Here is a 26,622-nt window from a genome sequence, read left to right as displayed (position 1 = left end):
GACTCACCTATTATACACTATAACATTACTAAGAGATATTACATGATACAGACTCACCTATTATACACTATAACATTACTAAGAGATATTATATGATACAGCCACACCTATTATACACTATAACATTACTAAGAGACAGGACATGATACAGACTCACCTATTACACTATAACATTACTAAGAGACAGGACATGATACAGACTCACCTATTATACACTATAACATTACTAAGAGACAGGACATGATACAGACTCACCTATTATACACTATAACATTACTTAGAGACAGGACATGATACAGACTCACCTATTATACACTATAACATTACTAAGAGACAGGACATGATACAGACTCACCTATTATAAACTATAACATTACTAAGAGATATTACATGATACAGACACACCTATTATACACTATAACATTACTAAGAGATATTACATGATACAGACACACCTATTATACACTATAACATTACTAAGAGATATTACATGATACAGACTCACCTATTATACACTATAACATTACTGAGATATTACATGATACAGACACACCTATTATACACTATAACATTACTAAGAGACAGGACATGATACAGACTCACCTATTATACACTATAACATTACTAAGAGATATTACATGATACAGACTCACCTATTATACACTATAACATTACTAAGAGAAAGGACATGATACAGACTCACATATTATACACTATAACATTACTAAGAGATATTACATGATACAGAATCACCTATTATACACTATAACATTACTAAGAGATATTACATGATACAGACTCACCTATTATACACTATAACATTACTAAGAGACAGGACATGATACAGACTCACCTATTATACACTATAACATAACTAAGAGATATTACATGATACAGACACACCTATTACACTAACATTACTAAGAGATATTACATGAAACAGACTCACCTATTATACACTATAACATTACAAAGAGATATTACATGATACAGACTCACCTATTATACACTATAACATTACTAAGAGATATTACATGATACAGACTCACCTATTATACACTATAACATTACTAAGAGATATTACATGAAACAGACTCACCTATTATACACTATAACATTAATAAGAGATATTACATGATTCAGACTCACCTATTATACACTATAACATTACTAAGAGACAGGACATGATGAAGACACACCTATTACACTATAACATAACTAATAGATATTACATGATACAGCCACACCTATTATACACTATAACATTACTAAGAGACAGGACATGATACAGAATCACCTATTGTACACTAACATTACTAAGAGACAGGACATGATACAGACTCACCTATTATACACTATAACATTACTAAGAGATATTACATGATTCAGACTCACCTATTATACACTATAACATTACTAAGAGATATTATACATGAAACAGACTCACCTATTACACTAACATAACTAATAGATATTACATGATACAGCCACACCTATTATACACTATAACATTACTAAGAGACAGGACATGATACAGAATCACATATTATACACTATAACATTACTAAGAGACAGGACATGATACAGACTCACCTATTACACTATAACATTACTAAGAGACAGGACATGATACAGACTCACCTATTATACACTGTAACATTACTAAGAGATATTACATGATACAGACTCACCTATTATACACTATAACATTACTAAGAGATATTACATGATACAGACTCACCTATTATACACTATAACATTACTAAGAGACAGGACATGATACAGACTCACCTATTATACACTATAACATTACTAAGAGACAGGACATGATACAGACTCACCTATTATAAACTATAACATTACTAAGAGATATTACATGATACAGACACACCTATTATACACTATAACATTACTAAGAGATATTACATGATACAGACACACCTATTATACACTATAACATTACTAAGAGATATTACATGATACAGACTCACCTATTATACACTATAACATTACTAAGAGATATTACATGATACAGACACACCTATTATACACTATAACATTACTAAGAGACAGGACATGATACAGACTCACCTATTATACACTATAACATTACTAAGAGATATTACATGATACAGACTCACCTATTATACACTATAACATTACTAAGAGAAAGGACATGATACAGACTCACATATTATACACTATAACATTACTAAAAGATATTACATGATACAGACACACCTATTACACTAACATTACTAAGAGATATTACATGATACAGACTCACCTATTATACACTATAACATTACTAAGAGACAGGAATGATACAGACTCACCTATTATACACTATAACATTACTAAGAGATATTACATGATACAGACTCACCTATTACACACTATAACATTACTAAGAGATATTACATGAAACAGACTCACCTATTATACACTATAACATTACTAAGAGATATTACATGATACAGACTCACCTATTATACACTATAACATTACATGATACAGACTCACCTATTATACACTATAACATTACTAAGAGATATTACATGAAACAGACTCACCTATTATACACTATAACATAACTAATAGATATTACATGATACAGCCACACCTATTATACACTATAACATTACTAAGAGACAGGACATGATACAGACTCACCTATTATACACTATAACATTACTAAGAGACAGGACATGATACAGACTCACCTATTATACACTATAACATTAATAAGAGATATTACATGATTCAGACTCACCTATTATACACTATAACATTACTAAGAGACAGGACATGATGAAGACACACCTATTACACTATAACATTACTAAGAGATATTACATGATACAGACTCACCTATTATACACTATAACATTACTAAGAGACAGGACATGATACAGACTCACCTATTATACACTATAACATTACTAAGAGACAGGACATGATACAGACTCACCTATTATACACTATAACATTACTAAGAGACAGGACATGATACAGACTCACCTATTATACACTATAACATTACTAAGAGACAGGATATGATACAGACTCACCTATTATACACTATAACATTACTAAGAGATATTACATGATTCAGACTCACCTATTATACACTATAACATTACTAAGAGACAGGACATGATACAGACACACCTATTACACTATAACATTACTAAGAGATATTACATGATACAGACTCACCTATTATACACTATAACATAACTAAGAGATATTACATGATACAGACACACCTATTACACTAACATTACTAAGAGATATTACATGATACAGACTCACCTATTATACACTATAACATTACTAAGAGACAGGAATGATACAGACTCACCTATTATACACTATAACATTACTAAGAGATATTACATGATACAGACTCACCTATTATACACTATAACATTACTAAGAGATATTATACATGAAACAGACTCACCTATTATACACTATAACATTACTAAGAGATATTACATGATACAGACTCACCTATTATACACTATAACATTACTAAAAGATATTACATGATACAGACTCACCTATTATACACTATAACATTACTAAGAGATATTACATGATACAGCCACACCTATTATACACTATAACATTACTAAGAGACAGGACATGATGAAGACACACCTATTACACTATAACATTACTAAGAGATATTACATGATACAGACTCACCTATTATACACTATAACATTACTAAGAGACAGGACATGATACAGACTCACCTATTATACACTATAACATTACTAAGAGACAGGACATGATACAGACTCACCTATTATACACTATAACATTACTAAGAGACAGGACATGATACAGACTCACCTATTATACACTATAACATTACTAAGAGACAGGATATGATACAGACTCACCTATTATACACTATAACATTACTAAGAGATATTACATGATTCAGACTCACCTATTATACACTATAACATTACTAAGAGACAGGACATGATACAGACACACCTATTACACTATAACATTACTAAGAGATATTACATGATACAGACTCACCTATTATACACTATAACATAACTAAGAGATATTACATGATACAGACACACCTATTACACTAACATTACTAAGAGATATTACATGATACAGACTCACCTATTATACACTATAACATTACTAAGAGACAGGAATGATACAGACTCACCTATTATACACTATAACATTACTAAGAGATATTACATGATACAGACTCACCTATTATACACTATAACATTACTAAGAGATATTATACATGAAACAGACTCACCTATTATACACTATAACATTACTAAGAGATATTACATGATACAGACTCACCTATTATACACTATAACATTACTAAAAGATATTACATGATACAGACTCACCTATTATACACTATAACATTACTAAGAGATATTACATGATACAGCCACACCTATTATACACTATAACATTACTAAGAGACAGGACATGATACAGACTCACCTATTACACTATAACATTACTAAGAGACAGGACATGATACAGACTCACCTATTATACACTATAACATTACTAAGAGACAGGACATGATACAGACTCACCTATTATACACTATAACATTACTAAGAGACAGGACATGATACAGACTCACCTATTATAAACTATAACATTACTAAGAGATATTACATGATACAGACACACCTATTATACACTATAACATTACTAAGAGATATTACATGATACAGACACACCTATTATACACTATAACATTACTAAGAGATATTACATGATACAGACTCACCTATTATACACTATAACATTACTGAGATATTACATGATACAGACACACCTATTATACACTATAACATTACTAAGAGACAGGACATGATACAGACTCACCTATTATACACTATAACATTACTAAGAGATATTACATGATACAGACTCACCTATTATACACTATAACATTACTAAGAGAAAGGACATGATACAGACTCACATATTATACACTATAACATTACTAAGAGATATTACATGATACAGACTCACCTATTATACACTATAACATTACTAAGAGACAGGACATGATACAGACTCACCTATTATACACTATAACATAACTAAGAGATATTACATGATACAGACACACCTATTACACTAACATTACTAAGAGATATTACATGATACAGACTCACCTATTATACACTATAACATTACTAAGAGACAGGAATGATACAGACTCACCTATTATACACTATAACATTACTAAGAGATATTACATGATACAGACTCACCTATTATACACTATAACATTACTAAGAGATATTACATGATACAGACTCACCTATTATACACTATAACATTACTAAGAGATATTACATGATACAGACTCACCTATTATACACTATAACATTACTAAGAGATATTACATGAAACAGACTCACCTATTATACACTATAACATTAATAAGAGATATTACATGATTCAGACTCACCTATTATACACTATAACATTACTAAGAGACAGGACATGATGAAGACACACCTATTACACTATAACATAACTAATAGATATTACATGATACAGCCACACCTATTATACACTATAACATTACTAAGAGACAGGACATGATACAGAATCACCTATTGTACACTAACATTACTAAGAGACAGGACATGATACAGACTCACCTATTATACACTATAACATTACTAAGAGATATTACATGATTCAGACTCACCTATTATACACTATAACATTACTAAGAGATATTATACATGAAACAGACTCACCTATTACACTAACATAACTAATAGATATTACATGATACAGCCACACCTATTATACACTATAACATTACTAAGAGACAGGACATGATACAGAATCACCTATTGTACACTAACATTACTAAGAGACAGGACATGATACAGACTCACCTATTATACACTATAACATTACTAAGAGATATTACATGATTCAGACTCACCTATTATACACTATAACATTACTAAGAGATATTATACATGAAACAGACTCACCTATTACACTAACATAACTAATAGATATTACATGATACAGCCACACCTATTATACACTATAACATTACTAAGAGACAGGACATGATACAGAATCACATATTATACACTATAACATTACTAAGAGACAGGACATGATACAGACTCACCTATTACACTATAACATTACTAAGAGACAGGACATGATACAGACTCACCTATTATACACTGTAACATTACTAAGAGATATTACATGATACAGACTCACCTATTATACACTATAACATTACTAAGAGATATTACATGATACAGACTCACCTATTATACACTATAACATTACTAAGAGACAGGACATGATACAGACTCACCTATTATACACTATAACATTACTAAGAGACAGGACATGATACAGACTCACCTATTATAAACTATAACATTACTAAGAGATATTACATGATACAGACACACCTATTATACACTATAACATTACTAAGAGATATTACATGATACAGACACACCTATTATACACTATAACATTACTAAGAGATATTACATGATACAGACTCACCTATTATACACTATAACATTACTAAGAGATATTACATGATACAGACACACCTATTATACACTATAACATTACTAAGAGACAGGACATGATACAGACTCACCTATTATACACTATAACATTACTAAGAGATATTACATGATACAGACTCACCTATTATACACTATAACATTACTAAGAGAAAGGACATGATACAGACTCACATATTATACACTATAACATTACTAAAAGATATTACATGATACAGACACACCTATTACACTAACATTACTAAGAGATATTACATGATACAGACTCACCTATTATACACTATAACATTACTAAGAGACAGGAATGATACAGACTCACCTATTATACACTATAACATTACTAAGAGATATTACATGATACAGACTCACCTATTATACACTATAACATTACTAAGAGATATTACATGAAACAGACTCACCTATTATACACTATAACATTACTAAGAGATATTACATGATACAGACTCACCTATTATACACTATAACATTACTAAGAGATATTACATGATACAGACTCACCTATTATACACTATAACATTACTAAGAGATATTACATGAAACAGACTCACCTATTATACACTATAACATAACTAATAGATATTACATGATACAGCCACACCTATTATACACTATAACATTACTAAGAGACAGGACATGATACAGACTCACCTATTATACACTATAACATTACTAAGAGACAGGACATGATACAGACTCACCTATTATACACTATAACATTAATAAGAGATATTACATGATTCAGACTCACCTATTATACACTATAACATTACTAAGAGACAGGACATGATGAAGACACACCTATTACACTATAACATTACTAAGAGATATTACATGATACAGACTCACCTATTATACACTATAACATTACTAAGAGACAGGACATGATACAGACTCACCTATTATACACTATAACATTACTAAGAGACAGGACATGATACAGACTCACCTATTATACACTATAACATTACTAAGAGACAGGACATGATACAGACTCACCTATTATACACTATAACATTACTAAGAGATATTACATGATACAGACACACCTATTACACTAACATTACTAAGAGATATTACATGATACAGACTCACCTATTATACACTATAACATTACTAAGAGACAGGAATGATACAGACTCACCTATTATACACTATAACATTACTAAGAGATATTACATGATACAGACTCACCTATTATACACTATAACATTACTAAGAGATATTATACATGAAACAGACTCACCTATTATACACTATAACATTACTAAGAGATATTACATGATACAGACTCACCTATTATACACTATAACATTACTAAAAGATATTACATGATACAGACTCACCTATTATACACTATAACATTACTAAGAGATATTACATGATACAGCCACACCTATTATACACTATAACATTACTAAGAGACAGGACATGATACAGACTCACCTATTACACTATAACATTACTAAGAGACAGGACATGATACAGACTCACCTATTATACACTATAACATTACTAAGAGACAGGACATGATACAGACTCACCTATTATACACTATAACATTACTTAGAGACAGGACATGATACAGACTCACCTATTATACACTATAACATTACTAAGAGACAGGACATGATACAGACTCACCTATTATAAACTATAACATTACTAAGAGATATTACATGATACAGACACACCTATTATACACTATAACATTACTAAGAGATATTACATGATACAGACACACCTATTATACACTATAACATTACTAAGAGATATTACATGATACAGACTCACCTATTATACACTATAACATTACTGAGATATTACATGATACAGACTCACCTATTATACACTATAACATTACTAAGAGATATTACATGATACAGACTCACCTATTATACACTATAACATTACTAAGAGATATTACATGATACAGACTCACCTATTATACACTATAACATTACTAAGAGAAAGGACATGATACAGACTCACATATTATACACTATAACATTACTAAGAGATATTACATGATACAGAATCACCTATTATACACTATAACATTACTAAGAGATATTACATGATACAGACTCACCTATTATACACTATAACATTACTAAGAGACAGGACATGATACAGACTCACCTATTATACACTATAACATAACTAAGAGATATTACATGATACAGACACACCTATTACACTAACATTACTAAGAGATATTACATGATACAGACTCACCTATTATACACTATAACATTACTAAGAGACAGGAATGATACAGACTCACCTATTATACACTATAACATTACTAAGAGATATTACATGATACAGACTCACCTATTATACACTATAACATTACTAAGAGATATTACATGAAACAGACTCACCTATTATACACTATAACATTACAAAGAGATATTACATGATACAGACTCACCTATTATACACTATAACATTACTAAGAGATATTACATGATACAGACTCACCTATTATACACTATAACATTACTAAGAGATATTACATGAAACAGACTCACCTATTATACACTATAACATTAATAAGAGATATTACATGATTCAGACTCACCTATTATACACTATAACATTACTAAGAGACAGGACATGATGAAGACACACCTATTACACTATAACATAACTAATAGATATTACATGATACAGCCACACCTATTATACACTATAACATTACTAAGAGACAGGACATGATACAGAATCACCTATTGTACACTAACATTACTAAGAGACAGGACATGATACAGACTCACCTATTATAAACTATAACATTACTAAGAGATATTACATGATACAGACACACCTATTATACACTATAACATTACTAAGAGATATTACATGATACAGACACACCTATTATACACTGTAACATTACTAAGAGATATTACATGATACAGACTCACCTATTATACACTATAACATTACTAAGAGACATTACATGATACAGACTCACCTATTATACACTATAACATTACTAAGAGACAGGACATGATACAGACTCACCTATTATACACTATAACATTACTAAGAGACAGGACATGATACAGACTCACCTATTATACACTATAACATTACTTAGAGACAGGACATGATACAGACTCACCTATTATACACTATAACATTACTAAGAGACAGGACATGATACAGACTCACCTATTATAAACTATAACATTACTAAGAGATATTACATGATACAGACACACCTATTATACACTATAACATTACTAAGAGATATTACATGATACAGACACACCTATTATACACTATAACATTACTAAGAGATATTACATGATACAGACTCACCTATTATACACTATAACATTACTGAGATATTACATGATACAGACTCACCTATTATACACTATAACATTACTAAGAGATATTACATGATACAGACTCACCTATTATACACTATAACATTACTAAGAGATATTACATGATACAGACTCACCTATTATACACTATAACATTACTAAGAGAAAGGACATGATACAGACTCACATATTATACACTATAACATTACTAAGAGATATTACATGATACAGAATCACCTATTATACACTATAACATTACTAAGAGATATTACATGATACAGACTCACCTATTATACACTATAACATTACTAAGAGACAGGACATGATACAGACTCACCTATTATACACTATAACATAACTAAGAGATATTACATGATACAGACACACCTATTACACTAACATTACTAAGAGATATTACATGATACAGACTCACCTATTATACACTATAACATTACTAAGAGACAGGAATGATACAGACTCACCTATTATACACTATAACATTACTAAGAGATATTACATGATACAGACTCACCTATTATACACTATAACATTACTAAGAGATATTACATGAAACAGACTCACCTATTATACACTATAACATTACAAAGAGATATTACATGATACAGACTCACCTATTATACACTATAACATTACTAAGAGATATTACATGATACAGACTCACCTATTATACACTATAACATTACTAAGAGATATTACATGAAACAGACTCACCTATTATACACTATAACATTAATAAGAGATATTACATGATTCAGACTCACCTATTATACACTATAACATTACTAAGAGACAGGACATGATGAAGACACACCTATTACACTATAACATAACTAATAGATATTACATGATACAGCCACACCTATTATACACTATAACATTACTAAGAGACAGGACATGATACAGAATCACCTATTGTACACTAACATTACTAAGAGACAGGACATGATACAGACTCACCTATTATAAACTATAACATTACTAAGAGATATTACATGATACAGACACACCTATTATACACTATAACATTACTAAGAGATATTACATGATACAGACACACCTATTATACACTGTAACATTACTAAGAGATATTACATGATACAGACTCACCTATTATACACTATAACATTACTAAGAGACATTACATGATACAGACTCACCTATTATACACTATAACATTACTAAGAGACAGGACATGATACAGACTCACCTATTATACACTATAACATTACTAAGAGACAGGACATGATACAGACTCACCTATTATACACTATAACATTACTAAGAGACAGGACATGATACAGACTCACCTATTATAAACTATAACATTACTAAGAGATATTACATGATACAGACACACCTATTATACACTATAACATTACTAAGAGATATTACATGATACAGACACACCTATTATACACTATAACATTACTAAGAGATATTACATGATACAGACTCACCTATTATACACTATAACATTACTAAGAGATATTACATGATACAGACACACCTATTATACACTATAACATTACTAAGAGACAGGACATGATACAGACTCACCTATTATACACTATAACATTACTAAGAGATATTACATGATACAGAATCACCTATTATACACTATAACATTACTAAGAGATATTACATGATACAGACTCACCTATTATACACTATAACATTACTAAGAGACAGGACATTATACACTATAACATAACTAAGAGATATTACATGATACAGACACACCTATTACACTAACATTACTAAGAGATATTACATGATACAGACTCACCTATTATACACTATAACATTACTAAGAGACAGGAATGATACAGACTCACCTATTATACACTATAACATTACTAAGAGATATTACATGATACAGACTCACCTATTATACACTATAACATTACTAAGAGACAGGACATGATACAGACTCACCTATTATACACTATAACATTACTAAGAGACAGGATATGATACAGACTCACCTATTATACACTATAACATTACTAATAGATATTACATGATACAGCCACACCTATTATACACTATAACATTACAAAGAGACAGGACATGATACAGACTCACCTATTATAAACTATAACATTACTAAGAGATATTACATGATACAGACTCACCTATTATACACTATAACATTACTAAGAGACAGGACATGATACAGACTAACCTATTATAAACTATAACATTACTAAGAGACAGGACATGATACAGACTCACCTATTATACACTATAACATTACTAAGAGACAGGACATGATACAGACTCACCTATTATACACTATAACATAACTAAGAGATATTACATGATACAGACACACCTATTACACTAACATTACTAAGAGATATTACATGATACAGACTCACCTATTATACACTATAACATTACTAAGAGACAGGAATGATACAGACTCACCTATTATACACTATAACATTACTAAGAGATATTACATGATACAGACTCACCTATTATACACTATAACATTACTAAGAGATATTACATGATACAGACTCACCTATTATACACTATAACATTACTAAGAGATATTACATGATACAGACTCACCTATTATACACTATAACATTACTAAGAGATATTACATGATACAGACTCACCTATTATACACTATAACATTACTAAGAGATATTACATGAAACAGACTCACCTATTATACACTATAACATAACTAATAGATATTACATGATACAGCCACACCTATTATACACTATAACATTACAAAGAGACAGGACATGATACAGACTCACCTATTATAAACTATAACATTACTAAGAGATATTACATGATACAGACTCACCTATTATACACTATAACATTACTAAGAGACAGGAATGATACAGACTCACCTATTATACACTATAACATTACTAAGAGATATTACATGATACAGACTCACCTATTATACACTATAACATTACTAAGAGATATTATACATGAAACAGACTCACCTATTATACACTATAACATTACTAAGAGATATTACATGATACAGACTCACCTATTATACACTATAACATTACTAAGAGATATTATACATGAAACAGACTCACCTATTATACACTATAACATTACTAAGAGATATTACATGATACAGACTCACATATTATACACTATAACATTACTAAAAGATATTACATGATACAGACTCACCTATTATACACTATAACATTACTAAGAGATATTACATGAAACAGACTCACCTATTATACACTATAACATAACTAATAGATATTACATGATACAGCCACACCTATTATACACTATAACATTACTAAGAGACAGGAATGATACAGACTCACCTATTATACACTATAACATTACAAAGAGACAGGACATGATACAGACTCACCTATTATAAACTATAACATTACTAAGAGACAGGACATGATACAGACTAACCTATTATAAACTATAACATTACTAAGAGACAGGACATGATACAGACTCACCTATTATAAACTATAACATTACATGATACAGACTCACCTATTATACACTATAACATAACTAAGAGATATTACATGATACAGACACACCTATTACACTAACATTACTAAGAGATATTACATGATACAGACTCACCTATTATACACTATAACATTACTAAGAGACAGGAATGATACAGACTCACCTATTATACACTATAACATTACTAAGAGATATTACATGATACAGACTCACCTATTATACACTATAACATTACTAAGAGATATTATACATGAAACAGACTCACCTATTATACACTATAACATTACTAAGAGATATTACATGATACAGACTCACCTATTATACACTATAACATTACTAAAAGATATTACATGATACAGACTCACCTATTATACACTATAACATTACTAAGAGATATTACATGAAACACACTCACCTATTATACACTATAACATTACTAAGAGATATTACATGATACAGACTCACCTATTATACACTATAACATAACTAAGAGATATTACATGATACAGACACACCTATTACACTAACATTACTAAGAGATATTACATGATACAGACTCACCTATTATACACTATAACATTACTAAGAGATATTACATGATACAGACTCACCTATTATACACTATAACATTACTAAGAGATATTATACATGAAACAGACTCACCTATTATACACTATAACATTACTAAGAGATATTACATGATACAGACTCACCTATTATACACTATAACATTACTAAAAGATATTACATGATACAGACTCACCTATTATAAACTATAACATTACTAAGAGATATTACATGATACAGACTCACCTATTATACACTATAACATTACTAAGAGACAGGACATGATACAGACTCACCTATTATACACTATAACATTACTAAGAGACAGGATATGATACAGACTCACCTATTATACACTATAACATTACTAAGAGATATTACATGATTCAGACTCACCTATTATACACTATAACATTACTAAGAGACAGGACATGATACAGACACACCTATTACACTATAACATTACTAAGAGATATTACATGATACAGACTCACCTATTATACACTATAACATTACTAAGAGATATTACATGATACAGACTCACCTATTATACACTATAATATTACTAAGAGACAGGACATGATACAGACACACCTATTACACTATAACATTACTAAGAGATATTACATGATACAGACTCACCTATTATACACTATAACATAACTAATAGATATTACATGATACAGCCACACCTATTATACACTATAACATTACTAAGAGACAGGACATGATACAGACTCACCTATTATACACTATAACATTACAAAGAGACAGGACATGATACAGACTCACCTATTATAAACTATAACATTACTAAGAGATATTACATGATACAGACTCACCTATTATACACTATAACATTACTAAGAGACAGGACATGATACAGACTCACCTATTATACACTATAACATTACTAAGAGATATTACATGATACAGACTCACCTATTATACACTATAACATTACTAAGAGACAGGACATGATACAGACTCACCTATTATACACTATAACATTACAAAGAGACAGGACATGATACAGACTCACATATTATACACTATAACATTACTAAGAGACAGGACATGATACAGACTCACCTATTATACACTATAACATTACTAAGAGACAGGACATGACACAGAATCACCTATTGTACACTATAACATTACTAAGAGACAGGACATGATACAGACTCACCTATTATAAACTATAACATTACAAAGAGATATTACATGATACAGACACACCTATTATACACTATAACATTACTAAGAGATATTACATGATACAGACTCACCTATTATACACTATAACATTACTAAGAGACAGGACATGATACAGACTCACCTATTATACACTATAACATTACTAAGAGATATTACATGATACAGACTCACCTAATATACACTATAACATTACTAAGATATATTACATGATACAGACTCACCTATTATACACTATAACATTACTAAGAGACCGGACATGATACAGACTCACCTATTATACACTATAACATTAATAAGAGATATTACATGATTCAGACTCACCTATTATACACTATAACATTACTAAGAGACAGGACATGATGAAGACACACCTATTACACTATAACATTACTAAGAGATATTACATGATACAGACTCACCTATTATACACTATAACATTACTAAGAGATATTACATGATACAGACTCACCTATTATACACTATAACATTACTAAGAGATATTACATGATACAGACTCACCTATTATACACTATAACATTACTAAGAGACAGGACATGATACAGACTCACCTATTATACACTATAACATTACTAAGAGACAGGACATGATACAGACTCACCTATTATACACTATAACATTACTAAGAGACAGGATATGATACAGACTCACCTATTATACACTATAACATTACAGAGACAGGACATGATACAGACTCACCTATTATACACTATAACATTAATAAGAGATATTACATGATTCAGACTCACCTATTATACACTATAACATTACTAAGAGACAGGACATGATGAAGACACACCTATTACACTATAACATTACTAAGAGATATTACATGATACAGACTCACCTATTATACACTATAACATTACTAAGAGATATTACATGATACAGACTCACCTATTATACACTATAACATTACTAAGAGACAGGACATGATACAGACTCACCTATTATACACTATAACATTACTAAGAGACAGGACATGATACAGACTCACCTATTATACACTATAACATTACAAAGAGACAGGATATGATACAGACTCACCTATTATACACTATAACATTACTAAGAGATATTACATGATTCAGACTCACCTATTATACACTATAACATTACTAAGAGACAGGACATGATACAGACACACCTATTACACTATAACATTACTAAGAGATATTACATGATACAGACTCACCTAATATACACTATAACATTACTAAGAGATATTACATGATACAGACTCACCTATTATACACTATAACATTACTAACAGACAGGACATGATACAGACTCACCTATTATACACTATAACATTACTAAGAGATATTACATGATACAGACTCACCTATTATACACTATAATATTACTAAGAGACAGGACATGATACAGACACACCTATTACACTATAACATTACTAAGAGATATTACATGATACAGACTCACCTATTATACACTATAACATAACTAATAGATATTACATGATACAGCCACACCTATTATACACTATAACATTACTAAGAGACAGGACATGATACAGACTCACCTATTATACACTATAACATTACAAAGAGACAGGACATGATACAGACTCACCTATTATAAACTATAACATTACTAAGAGATATTACATGATACAGACTCACCTATTATACACTATAACATTACTAAGAGACAGGACATGATACAGACTCACCTATTATACACTATAACATTACTAAGAGATATTACATGATACAGACTCACCTATTATACACTATAACATTACTAAGAGACAGGACATGATACAGACTCACCTATTATACACTATAACATTACAAAGAGACAGGACATGATACAGACTCACATATTATACACTATAACATTACTAAGAGACAGGACATGATACAGACTCACCTATTATACACTATAACATTACTAAGAGACAGGACATGACACAGAATCACCTATTGTACACTATAACATTACTAAGAGACAGGACATGATACAGACTCACCTATTATAAACTATAACATTACAAAGAGATATTACATGATACAGACACACCTATTATACACTATAACATTACTAAGAGATATTACATGATACAGACTCACCTATTATACACTATAACATTACTAAGAGACAGGACATGATACAGACTCACCTATTATACACTATAACATTACTAAGAGATATTACATGATACAGACTCACCTAATATACACTATAACATTACTAAGATATATTACATGATACAGACTCACCTATTATACACTATAACATTACTAAGAGACCGGACATGATACAGACTCACCTATTATACACTATAACATTAATAAGAGATATTACATGATTCAGACTCACCTATTATACACTATAACATTACTAAGAGACAGGACATGATGAAGACACACCTATTACACTATAACATTACTAAGAGATATTACATGATACAGACTCACCTATTATACACTATAACATTACTAAGAGATATTACATGATACAGACTCACCTATTATACACTATAACATTACTAAGAGATATTACATGATACAGACTCACCTATTATACACTATAACATTACTAAGAGACAGGACATGATACAGACTCACCTATTATACACTATAACATTACTAAGAGACAGGACATGATACAGACTCACCTATTATACACTATAACATTACTAAGAGACAGGATATGATACAGACTCACCTATTATACACTATAACATTACAGAGACAGGACATGATACAGACTCACCTATTATACACTATAACATTAATAAGAGATATTACATGATTCAGACTCACCTATTATACACTATAACATTACTAAGAGACAGGACATGATGAAGACACACCTATTACACTATAACATTACTAAGAGATATTACATGATACAGACTCACCTATTATACACTATAACATTACTAAGAGATATTACATGATACAGACTCACCTATTATACACTATAACATTACTAAGAGACAGGACATGATACAGACTCACCTATTATACACTATAACATTACTAAGAGACAGGACATGATACAGACTCACCTATTATACACTATAACATTACAAAGAGACAGGATATGATACAGACTCACCTATTATACACTATAACATTACTAAGAGATATTACATGATTCAGACTCACCTATTATACACTATAACATTACTAAGAGACAGGACATGATACAGACACACCTATTACACTATAACATTACTAAGAGATATTACATGATACAGACTCACCTAATATACACTATAACATTACTAAGAGATATTACATGATACAGACTCACCTATTATACACTATAACATTACTAACAGACAGGACATGATACAGACTCACCTATTATACACTATAACATTACTAAGAGACAGGACATGATACAGACTCACCTATTATACACTATAACATTACTAAGAGACAGGATATGATACAGACTCACCTATTATACACTATAACATTACTAAGAGATATTACATGATTCAGACTCACCTATTATACACTATAATATTACTAAGAGACAGGACATGATACAGACACACCTATTACACTATAACATTACTAAGAGATATTACATGATACAGACTCACCTATTATACACTATAACATAACTAATAGATATTACATGATACAGCCACACCTATTATACACTATAACATTACTAAGAGACAGGACATGATACAGACTCACCTATTATACACTATAACATTACAAAGAGACAGGACATGATACAGACTCACCTATTATAAACTATAACATTACTAAGAGATATTACATGATACAGACTCACCTATTATACACTATAACATTACTAAGAGACAGGACATGATACAGACTCACCTATTATACACTATAACATTACTAAGAGACAGGACATGATACAGACACACCTATTACACTATAACATTACTAAGAGATATTACATGATACAGACTCACCTATTATACACTATAACATTACTAAGATATATTACATGATACAGACTCACCTATTATACACTATAACATTACAGAGACAGGACATGATACAGACTCACCTATTATACACTATAACATTAATAAGAGATATTACATGATTCAGACTCACCTATTATACACTATAACATTACTAAGAGACAGGACATGATGAAGACACACCTATTACACTATAACATTACTAAGAGATATTACATGATACAGACTCACCTATTATACACTATAACATTACAAAGAGATATTACATGATACAGACTCACCTATTATACACTATAACATTACTAAGAGATATTACATGATACAGACTCACCTATTATACACTATAACATTACTAAGAGACAGGACATGATACAGACTCACCTATTATACACTATAACATTACTAAGAGATATTACAGGATACAGACTCACCTATTATACACTATAACATTACTAAGAGATATTACATGATACAGACTCACCTAATATACACTATAACATTACTAAGATATATTACATGATACAGACTCACCTATTATACACTATAACATTACTAAGAGACCGGACATGATACAGACTCACCTATTATACACTATAACATTAATAAGAGATATTACATGATTCAGACTCACCTATTATACACTATAACATTACTAAGAGACAGGACATGATGAAGACACACCTATTACACTATAACATTACTAAGAGATATTACATGATACAGACTCACCTATTATACACTATAACATTACTAAGAGATATTACATGATACAGACACCTATTATACACTATAACATTACTAAGAGACAGGACATGATACAGACTCACCTATTATACACTATAACATTACTAAGAGATATTACATGATACAGACTCACACTATTATAGACTATAACATTACTAAGAGATATTACATGATACAGACTCACCTATTATACACTATAACATTACTAAGAGATATTACATGATACAGACCCACCTATTATACACTATAACATTACTAAGAGACAGGACATGATACAGACTCACCTGTTATACACTATAACATTACTAAGAGATATTACATGATACAGACACACCTATTACACTATAACATTACTAAGAGTATAATGCTAACTGCTAACACAGGAGCTATAGAATAATATAGCCGTGCAATATAATGCTTCTAGGAAGAAATGGCAGAATGCATAAGGGAAATAGGCCGTATATAAAATAGCGCGTTCTAACAGAAGTTTAGTATGCGCATTCGTGACGAGTGGGCATAAATCCACATCTCCACAAGGCCAGTGACAAATAATATAAATGTTATCCATTTTAAAACAAAATGTGGAATAATTCAAAGGGTGTGAATACTTTCTGAAAACACTGATATTCCTCTCAACAATGTACTTCTTCTCTGTTACAGTCTGGAAAACCCCTGAAGGATACAAGACCAGAATGTAGAGCAGCAGCAGCGCTGAGCAGGTCATGGGATAGGCTTACTACTCACCACACCTGGGTTCAAATAATATTTGAAATCATTTCAAATATTTTATCTGGGTTTGACTTGAGCTTGTCGGGCTTAATTGACCAATAGATGACCTTAACTGCCATCGCTGACTATGTAGCACTCCACACGGGCTAAAGCAAATCTCTACTCGTTTTTGAACCCAGGTCTGTTTTTGAGCCCAGGTCTGCTACTTACTTTAGCAGCTTGTAGTAGCCAAAGCGGAAAGTCTCCTGCAGCAGCACAGAGAGAACCACCCCGAATATGAGCAGTCCTTTCTGCTGGGAGGAACTCTCTTTGTTACTGATCTGAACTGTGATGAACCACACTAGTGAAGACAGCAGCAGAGAACACAACCAGAAGAACGCTCTGGGAGAGAGAAAACACACGAGTTTAACACTAGGTATAGAAACACTCAAATAAAATAAGGTTCCATCACACACACACACTAAAATGGACAGAGTTTAGGATGAACTTGTCTCCAAAGAGGATGTCTTAGACACATAGTACTGCTGTATACAAAATAGAAACTGGTCAATACACAGTCAACATAATACATACATAGCAAGGTACCCCTGTCATACACATTGTACACTTCTCATAAATAATATTTGGCGAACTATTAGTACATGCATTAATTACTGTACTGTGAAATAAAACATTCTACGGGTGCTCCACAAAATGTAAAAATAAAACAGGGGGTACCTGTAGTCGCGCATGTGTAACCATTTAGGTTTAGTGCTGGTCTGGAACAAAACCTTGCGCGACCAGTAGCTCTCCAACTAACAGTGGTTTGGGTTTAACATTTGCAGACACTTAACAGAGTCAATAATTCTAATACAGCAAAAGCACATGTCCGAAAATGTGTGACCAATAAGAAAGAGGTTTTGTTTGTGATTTAGCATTAGCCTTTGGGCTAGCTAGTTATCGGTTATCATATACGGCTGACTGCTGTTAGCTAGATGGCTACACTATCCAAATCTAGACGGTTTGCTTGTTATTTATTTAGTTAACGTTACGCTAACTACTTACCCAGCGATAAGAAATATCACTCGGAGTGGGTCCCTGGCAATAGTAAACAAGAACAGTGCAATGGCAGGGCCGAAAGCGATGAATGTACACCCGAAGAACACAGATGCAGTCATTTTGGGGCTTGGTCCGACTTCGACTCAAGTTAGCCTGTTAACAAAACCTCCACCGCAGGGCCCTTGTTCTCTTCAATGGCCGAAAGAGTGTATCTTTCCCGAGAGCTTGGATGCTTCTTTACAACTGAAGTAAGCCTGAAGCTATCTATATAATCTCATTGTTGTCTATTTTATTGTTGGTTCCTTGATGCTACAGTGTCGCTTCCTGTTTTAATTGTTTGTAGACACGTGACCGCAAGAGCAAAGATATTCGACGAACGACAAAAATTCCGGCATAGCCAATATTCAGCAATTGCTTTCAGACAATGATAAATGATTTCAGACAAGACGACGCACCTAAATTCTAAATATAGCTATTCATTCGTTAGTTGTATACGTGTGATTTATGAAAATAGTATTATTTATGACTGTGCCGCTATCGAATTTAGAGAAATAAATAGGTCGGCTTTCTCGTTTCCTCACTATCTTTGACTCAAAGCTCAATCTCCCAACAGCGACAGCTACAGTCTTCATACGGCATTACTTTCTGGGATAGTATTAACCAATGTTATCAATCCACTCTCAAATCAAAATTCAAATCAAATTGCATTTTGTCACATGTGCCGAATACAACAGATGGTATTCGGCGCATTACCGTGAAATGCTTACTTACAAGCCCTTAACCAACAATGTAGTTTTATCAAATTGGGTGGGTTTCTTTGTCAAATTGTAGGCTTATCGTGTGTATTTAAATACAAATATTTGATGCATTTTTTTTTTGAACAGCTGTTTGACCAACATTTAACAGCAGAGGTATTTGTTCTCTACCAGATACAGACTGAAGCAACTAGCTGCTGTATCTGTAAATTATCCCTGTTCATTAAAGCCAAGATGATGTGTCATGGTGCATCTGTCACAGCCACCTCTGAGTAACAGAAACCATTCAGTGCCTGGCTAGATCAGCAAGATACATAAGATCACATCTGCTGATTCCAAATGACATCATGTACTATGTTTTGCCTATGACTTCATGCAGTGTGTCAACTCTATTTGAGTGGTTCCACAATGTGGCTTTTAAATCTGTATTTTGTATTTTCAACTAATATATCATTGTGGAGTGAAATTTTAACACATGTTTTCTATCTCTAACATCTGTTACATCAGCCCAGACTCTCTCTCTCTTTGATGTGTCTCTCTCTCTCTCTCTCTCTTTCTCTCTCTCTCTCTCTCTCTCTCTCTCACACACAGCTAATTACTTATTCCACCTGGGAAAGTATTTTCTTGAATATGTTTAGCTGTTGAGAGAGAGAGACCATTTACACCAATTTGAAAACATTTCAGACAATTATTCTAGCTTGAGTTAGCCTAATAAAAAATAGCCTAATAAAAAATAGCCTAATAAAAAATCCAAACCTTTCCAGTTAGATGACAGGTTTAATTTTGCCCACTAAGCACTGGTGTACCCCAACAACAGAATGGTGAGGGTGTACCCCAACAACAGAATGGTGAGGGTGTACCCCAACAACAGAATGGTGAGGGTGTACCCCAACAACAGAATGGTGAGGGTATACCCCAACAACAGAATGGTGAGGGTGTACCCCCACAACAGAATGGTGAGGGTGTACCCCAACAACAGAATGGTGAGGGTGTACCCCAACAACAGAATGGTGAGGGTGTACCCCAACAACAGAATGGTGAGGGTGTACCCCAACAACAGAATGGTGAGGGTATACCCTAACAACAGAATGGTGAGGGCGTACCCCAACAACAGAATGGTGAGGGTGTACCCCAATAACAGAATGGTGAGGGTGTACCCCAACAACAGAATGGTGAGGGTGTACCCCAACAACAGAATGGTGTGGGTGTACCCCAACAACAGAATGGTGAGGGTGTACCCCAACAACAGAATGGTGAGGGTGTACCCCAACAACAGAATGGTGAGGGTGTACCCCAACTACAGAATGGTGAGGGTGTACCCCCACAACAGAATGGTGAGGGTGTACCCCCACAACAGAATGGTGAGGGTGTACCCCAACAACAGAATGGTGAGGGTGTACCACAACAGCAGAATGGTGAGGCGGTACCCCAACAACAGAATGGTGAGGGTGTACCACAACAACCGAATGGTGATGGCGTACCCCAACAACAGAATGGTGAGGGTGTACCCCCACAACAGAATGGTGAGGGTGTACCCCCACAACAGAATGGTGAGGGTGTACCCCAACAACAGAATGGTGAGGGTGTACCCCAACAACAGAATGGTGAGGGTGTACCACAACAACCGAATGGTGAGGGCGTACCCCAACAACAGAATGGTGAGGGTGTACCCCAACAACAGAATGGTGAGGGTGTACCCCAACAACAGAATGGTGAGGGTGTACCCTAACAACAGAATGGTGAGTTTGAGATTTGAGGTGGGATTTTTAACAGGGCTTTTTCCTTCCAATTTATACTTTGGCCACAAATAGGACTATAGGACGAGTCAGCAGCATTATGAGTTAACAGAAAATGAACTTTTAAAAGTGAGATTTTCACTGGACAGTTACTCTAACTGAATTGTGAAAACTAATTAAGAATGTGTTAATGTCATTACTGAAACGGTGACAATTGAAACCATAGCAACATGAAAATAAATTTTGAAAACTGACCCTTTTTTAGTATGTCTCTGCTTCACTCTGCCTGCTCAAACCTTAAACCTGACACTTCTCCATCTTGTCTGTCTCTGCTTCACTCTGCCTGCTCAAACCTTAAACCTGACACTTCTCCATCTTGTCTGTCTCTGCTTCACTCTGCCTGCTCAACCCTTAAACCTGACACTTCTCCATCTTGTCTGGCTCTGCTTCACTCTGCCTGCTCAACCCTTAAACCTGACACTTCTCCATCTTGTCTGGCTCTGCTTCACTCTGCCTGCTCAACCCTTAAACCTGACACTTCTCCATCTTGTCTGTCTCTGCTTCACTCTGCCTGCTCAAGCCTTAAACCTGACACTTCTCCATCTTGTCTGCCTCTGCTTCACTCTGCCTGCTCAAACCTTAAACCTGACACTTCTCCATCTTGTCTGGCTCTGCTTCACTCTGCCTGCTCAAACCTTAAACCTGACACTTCTCCATCTTGTCTGTCTCTGCTTCATTCTGCCTGCTCAACCCTTAAACCTGACACTTCTCCATCTTGTGACACTTTGCGTAGCGTCGGCAGGGTCTGGGCCACTGAGTGAGCAGTTGTGGAGTAGGGGACAGTTGTGGAGCAGGGGACAGTTGTGGAGCAGGGGACAGTTGTGGATCAGGGACAGTTGTGGAGCAGGGGACAGTTGTGGAGCAGGGGACAGTTGTGGAGCAGGGACAGTTGTGGAGCAGGGACAGTTGTGGAGCAGGGGACAGTTGTGGAGCAGGGACAGTTGTGGAGCAGGGGACAGTTGTGGAGCAGGGGACAGTTGTGGAGCAGGGGACAGTTGTGGAGCAGGGGACAGTTGTGGAGCAGGGGACAGTTGTGGAGCAGGGACAGTTGTGGAGCAGGGACAGTTGTGGAGCAGGGGACAGTTGTGGAGCAGGGGACAGTTGTGGAGCAGGGACAGTTGTGGAGCAGGGGACAGTTGTGGAGCAGGGGACAGTTGTGGAGCAGGGACAGTTGTGGAGCAGGGACAGTTGTGGAGCAGGGGACAGTTGTGGAGCAGGGGACAGTTGTGGAGCAGGGACAGTTGTGGAGCAGGGACAGTTTTTCTTTTACTCTCTTGTGTTTCTGTTCTCCCAGGTTCTGCCGTCTCTCTCTGGGTGGTGCTGGTGGTAGCTGAGGCACTCCCTGCTGGTCTATGAGACTGTCCTAACTGGCCTTGTGGCGTGTTAAGGTGCCATACAGGTGAAGGCTGAGCCGATCTGTGGACGTAGCTGGAGGTATGTGGCCTGCATGGTGAAGCTAAGAGGACAGGCCAATACTGCCATGGCAGCCCGCAGACAGCCGGATGGAGTGGTCCACTCAAAGTGGATGAGCGACGGGGCTGAGGTGACTGGAAACGGGCGGAGTGCTGGATGTTACACCCGTCGTTGCCTGGCAGTCAGGACGTCGGCCCAGCGAAGTCTGGTCACCAGAAACCTGATATCCCAGGTCGACCAGGAGACAGGAAGCAGGGGATAGAGAACACTACCAGAATGACCCTGGCTGCCTCAGGACACCGTGTGGGAGAGCTGCTAGCTAGCTGGCTGCTTCAGGACACCGCGTGGGAGAGCTGCTAGCTAGCTGGCTGCTTCAGGACACCGTGTGGGAGAGCTGCTAGCTAGCTGGCTGCTTCAGGACACCGCGTGGGAGAGCTGCTAGCTAGCCGGCTGCCTCAGGACACCGTGTGGGAGAGCTGCTAGCTAGCTGGCTGCTTCAGGACACCGCGTGGGAGAGCTGCTAGCTAGCTGGCTGCTTCAGGACACCGTGTGGGAGAGCTGCTAGCTAGCCGGCTGCCTCAGGACACCATGTGGGAGAGCTGCTAGCTAGCTGGCTGCTTCAGGACACCGCGTGGGAGAGCTGCTGGCTAGCTGGCTGCCTCAGGACACAGTGTGGGAGAGCTGCTGGCTAGCCGGCTGCCTCAGGACACAGTGTGGGAGAGCTGCTGGCTAGCTGGCTGCCTCAGGACACTGTGTGGGAGAGCTGCTAGCTAGCTGGCTGCCTCAGGACACAGTGTGGGAGAGCTGCTGGCTAGCTGGCTGCCTCAGGACACTGTGTGGAAGAGCTGCTAGCTGCGTCACACTTATATCAGTACACTCCTAACTGCCTAAGCATTA

General features: G+C 34.2%; 1 protein-coding gene across 2 annotated transcripts in view; it reads right to left on the bottom strand.

The window, feature by feature from the left end:
• LOC106562852 (gamma-secretase subunit Aph-1b) overlaps window positions 1–22,122 on the bottom strand; it is a 74,723-nt gene extending 52,601 nt beyond the window's left edge. Inside the window, exons 1-2 of one of the 2 annotated variants that reach the window (XM_045689682.2) lie at window positions 21,768–22,122; window positions 20,934–21,104 (exon numbers count right to left, since the gene is read on the bottom strand). In XM_045689682.2, the coding sequence (XP_045545638.1) occupies window positions 20,934–21,104; window positions 21,768–21,880 (284 nt within the window). In that variant the 5' untranslated portion in view covers window positions 21,881–22,122. The remainder of the gene's footprint in view (window positions 1–20,933; window positions 21,105–21,767) is intronic. The other variant, XM_045689683.2, reaches the window with a different exon arrangement.
• Window positions 22,123–26,622: the final 4,500 nt, after the last annotated feature.

This window comes from Salmo salar, chromosome 11 (genome assembly GCF_965601325.2).
Source record: "Salmo salar chromosome 11, fSalSal1, whole genome shotgun sequence".
Taxonomy (NCBI): domain Eukaryota; kingdom Metazoa; phylum Chordata; class Actinopteri; order Salmoniformes; family Salmonidae; genus Salmo; species Salmo salar.
This window is presented reverse-complemented; position numbering and strand designations above follow the sequence as displayed.